This window comes from Myotis brandtii, unplaced genomic scaffold (assembly GCF_000412655.1).
Source record: "Myotis brandtii unplaced genomic scaffold, ASM41265v1 scaffold441, whole genome shotgun sequence".
Lineage (NCBI taxonomy): Eukaryota > Metazoa > Chordata > Mammalia > Chiroptera > Vespertilionidae > Myotis > Myotis brandtii.
In genome coordinates this window covers 26,735-30,087 of record NW_005366873.1, presented here as the reverse complement: position 1 = coordinate 30,087, position 3,353 = coordinate 26,735, and the positions used below count along the sequence as shown (strand labels likewise).

The 3,353-nt window shown below is 56.2% G+C and overlaps 1 protein-coding gene across 1 annotated transcript in view; it reads right to left on the bottom strand.

Moving 5' to 3' along the window:
* Window positions 1–121, bottom strand: part of LOC102255616 (pancreatic lipase-related protein 2) — a 12,954-nt gene extending 12,833 nt beyond the window's left edge. The window contains exon 1 of the mRNA XM_014546341.1: window positions 15–121. Coding sequence (XP_014401827.1) covers window positions 15–120 — 106 coding nt within the window. The 5' untranslated portion in view covers window position 121. The remainder of the gene's footprint in view (window positions 1–14) is intronic.
* Window positions 122–3,353: the final 3,232 nt, after the last annotated feature.

Here is a 3,353-nt window from a genome sequence, read left to right as displayed (position 1 = left end):
CCCGCACCCCTTACCTGTGATCCTGCCCACGTAGCCCCCCAGCCTCCTGCCTGCCTCGCCAGCCGCGTGTGCGCCCAGGCTGTGGCCGATGAGGTGCACGTTCTCCAAGCTGTAGCCCATCTTGGTCTGTGGAAGGATGGAGTGTCAGGGACCCCAGGTCCGGGTGGGGTCGCCCTGGCTCTCGGAAGGGGATGGGGACAGGTCTCAGGAGGAATGACTTGTCTCCGGGACCACCTAGGACAGCGTGACCTGACCCTGGGCCAGCACAGTCTCCAGAGTCACCAGTCTTGGTGCATAGGCTTTGGGTGTGTGCAGGGGGAGGGAGGGGGCGTTGACAGTGCGGACCAGCGTCCTCTGTGTCAAGTGCAGGCGGCCTGGGGAGCCTGGCCAGGTGCTGCCTGCTCCATTCACACCCACCCCGGCCTCCCTCCCCTCCCGCAGGACCTGGGCCTGCCTGGAGAGCCTGGGTAGCTGGCCCAGCTCTGGGTGCTCGGGAATAGACCTTCCAGAAGGCAGTAAGGAGCTTTCCCCTCTCTGAGAAAGAAGACTCATCTTCTGGGCTGACAAGGTCTCCCAGATGGTTATTGACACAGCCAGGCAGAAAAAGGATCGCTTACTACATCAGGGCTTAGCCAACTGTTATGGGAGGGCCAGATCCACCTGCTCATATAAATCAAGTTTTTTGGGAACAGCCACACCCCTTTGTTTACATATTCTCTCCCCTCTGCTTTGGAGCGACAACAGGGTTGAGTGGAAACCATATGACCTGCAAGTGCTAAACCATTTACTACCCAGTCCTTTATGGGAAGTTTGCTGCCACTTGTACTAAGTTTCCTGACACTCTATTAGGTGCTGAAACCATGGGAGAGCTGCTGTTATGTTCCCAACAATGCGTAGGTGGGAGCTAGAAGGTATTAACAGACAAGATGACATTTATATGGAGGTAGCTACAACTCTCCCCACATGTGCATCTTTTATATTATGTGTGGCCGCCGCCGTGTGCTGCCCAAGCTCAGACTGGTCCGACGATGGCACCAAATAACTGTCAGAAAGAGCCACTGCAGAGCCTGTGTTCATTGGAGGATGGCCTGGACTACCCGGGGGATTGAGGCAGGGAGGAGTTGCCTGGAGGCCAGGGCCTGGGGATGGACACGTCCCCCTGACTCTCCCAGCTCCACGTTCACTTGGCGTCCTTCTGGGACTTGGGGACACGTGTGAACGCCCAAACCTCCAGAGGAGCAGCCCACCCTTGGGAAGAAGCTGCTCGAGGTCTCCCCCAGTGCAGACTAAGCGGAAAGCCATGCCCGTGGGCTCCTCCTAAAACTAAATCTGTAGACACAAGGTTCTGGTATTTTACAGATAGAAGACCTGGTGGTCATTCCCACCTCTTTATTGAACTCTGGGCAAGTTTTGGACTTTTTGTGCCTTAATTTCCTCATCTATAAAATGGGAACAATAACTCTACCTTTCTCACAATGTTGCTTGTGGTGGGGGGCGGTCAAATGAGACAAAGACTGTGAAATAATGATCACAGTGTCAGGCTTAGAGGAAGTGCTCAGAAAATGGATGTTATGAATAATAATCTTATCTAATAAAAGAGTAATATGCAAATTAACCATCACTCAGTCACAAAGATGGCGACGGCCACAGAGCTGGAGCGAGCAGGAGGCTTGGGTTGCCCCTGGCGATGGAGGAAGCCTAGCTTCCTGCCTGCGCTTGCCCACACTGGGCTCTGCTCAAGGCTACATAGTTTCAATTATAGAAGATAAATAAATCCCAGATACCTGCTTCCAGCCGGCAGTGGCCTCCTCTCAAGGAGGACCTTGGAGCTGGGTTTCCAGGGGGCGTGGCCAGCCTGAAAATGGCCATCATCCCCTCACTGAAGGCGCTGTGGCCAGCCTGAAAACAGCCCTTAGCTCCTCACCCAGCCTGGCCACACCCCCACTGAGTGGCTTGACCAGTGTGCAAACAGCCATCAGTCCCCCACCCAGGCTGGTCAGGCACCCCATCAGGATCCCCTCCCTCTGAAGGGGCTGTGACCAGCCTTCAAACAGCCATCAGCCCCTCACCCAAGCTGGCCAGGAAGCCCAGCGGGGACCTCCCTAATAAAGGGGGTGTGGCCAGCCTGCAAACAGCCATCAGCCCCTCACCCAAGCTCGCCAGGCACCCCAGCAGGACCCCCACCCTGATCTGGGACACCCTTCAGGGCAAACCAGCCGGCCCCTACCCGTGCACCAGGCCTCTATCCTATATAATAAAAGGATAATATGCCAATTGAACCTAACAGCAGAACAACTGGGAATGACTGGTCACTATTACACACATTGACGACCAGGGGGCAGACGCTCAATGCAGGAGCTGCCACCTGGTGGTCACTGCGCTCCCACAAGGGGAGATCTGTTCAGCCACAAGCCAGGCTAACGGCTGCCTGTACAGCGGTGGTGGTGGAAGCCTCTCCTGCCTCCTCAGCAGCACGAAGGATGTCAGACTGCAGCTTAGGCCTGCTGCCCGCTGGCAAGTGGACATCCCCCGAGGGCTCCTGGGCTGCCAGAGGGATGCCTGACTGCCAGCTTCGGCCTGATCCCCCAGGTAGCAGGTCTAAGCAGCAGGTGAACATCCCCTGAGGGGCCCCAGACTTTGAGAGAGCACAGGCCTGGCTCAGGGAACCCCCCCCCCCAACCCGAGTACACAAATTTTTGTGCACCGGGCCTCTAGTTCATTACTAAAATTCATGATAACTTCAAAACTGCACCAACCAATACTGTGGCCACTGGCCCCGGGTGGCTATTTACAATGAATCAAAGTCCATTCAATTTAAAAGTCAAGTCTTTGGTCACACTCCCCGCATTTCAGGTGCTGGGTGAGCGCAGGGGAGCAGTGGCTCCTGGTTGGGACAGTGATGCCAGGAGCCGTTCCCGCCCTCACAGGGAGCTCTGTGGGACAGCAGGGTTTCACGGTTTACTTGGGTTTCTAATGTAACACGGGGGCTTTACTAAACCACCTGAGAAAAATGCCAGGTAATTTGCTGATGCCTCCACTTCTGGGGCGTTTTGATTGGGCTCTGGGTCTCTTTGGTCTCCAGACGAGAGGACGGGCTAGAGGTCAGGGGGTCGGGAGGACTTGACAGTGGACGCTCCGGAGAACCCGGGGTTTCCTCAGAGTTTTTAGGAAGAAGCATCTGTCCCTGGACGGTCTGCGTTCCCAGTCTCGGGGGCAGTGACCTGGAAAGTGTTTGAAGCTGGGTGCCGGGTGCTGGTCTCAGCGGGGAGTGGCCGGGGGCAGGGCCCTACCTGGCACATGTCCGTCAGCCATCTCTCCTCCCCCTTGTCTATGAAGCCGTGGATGATGAAGCG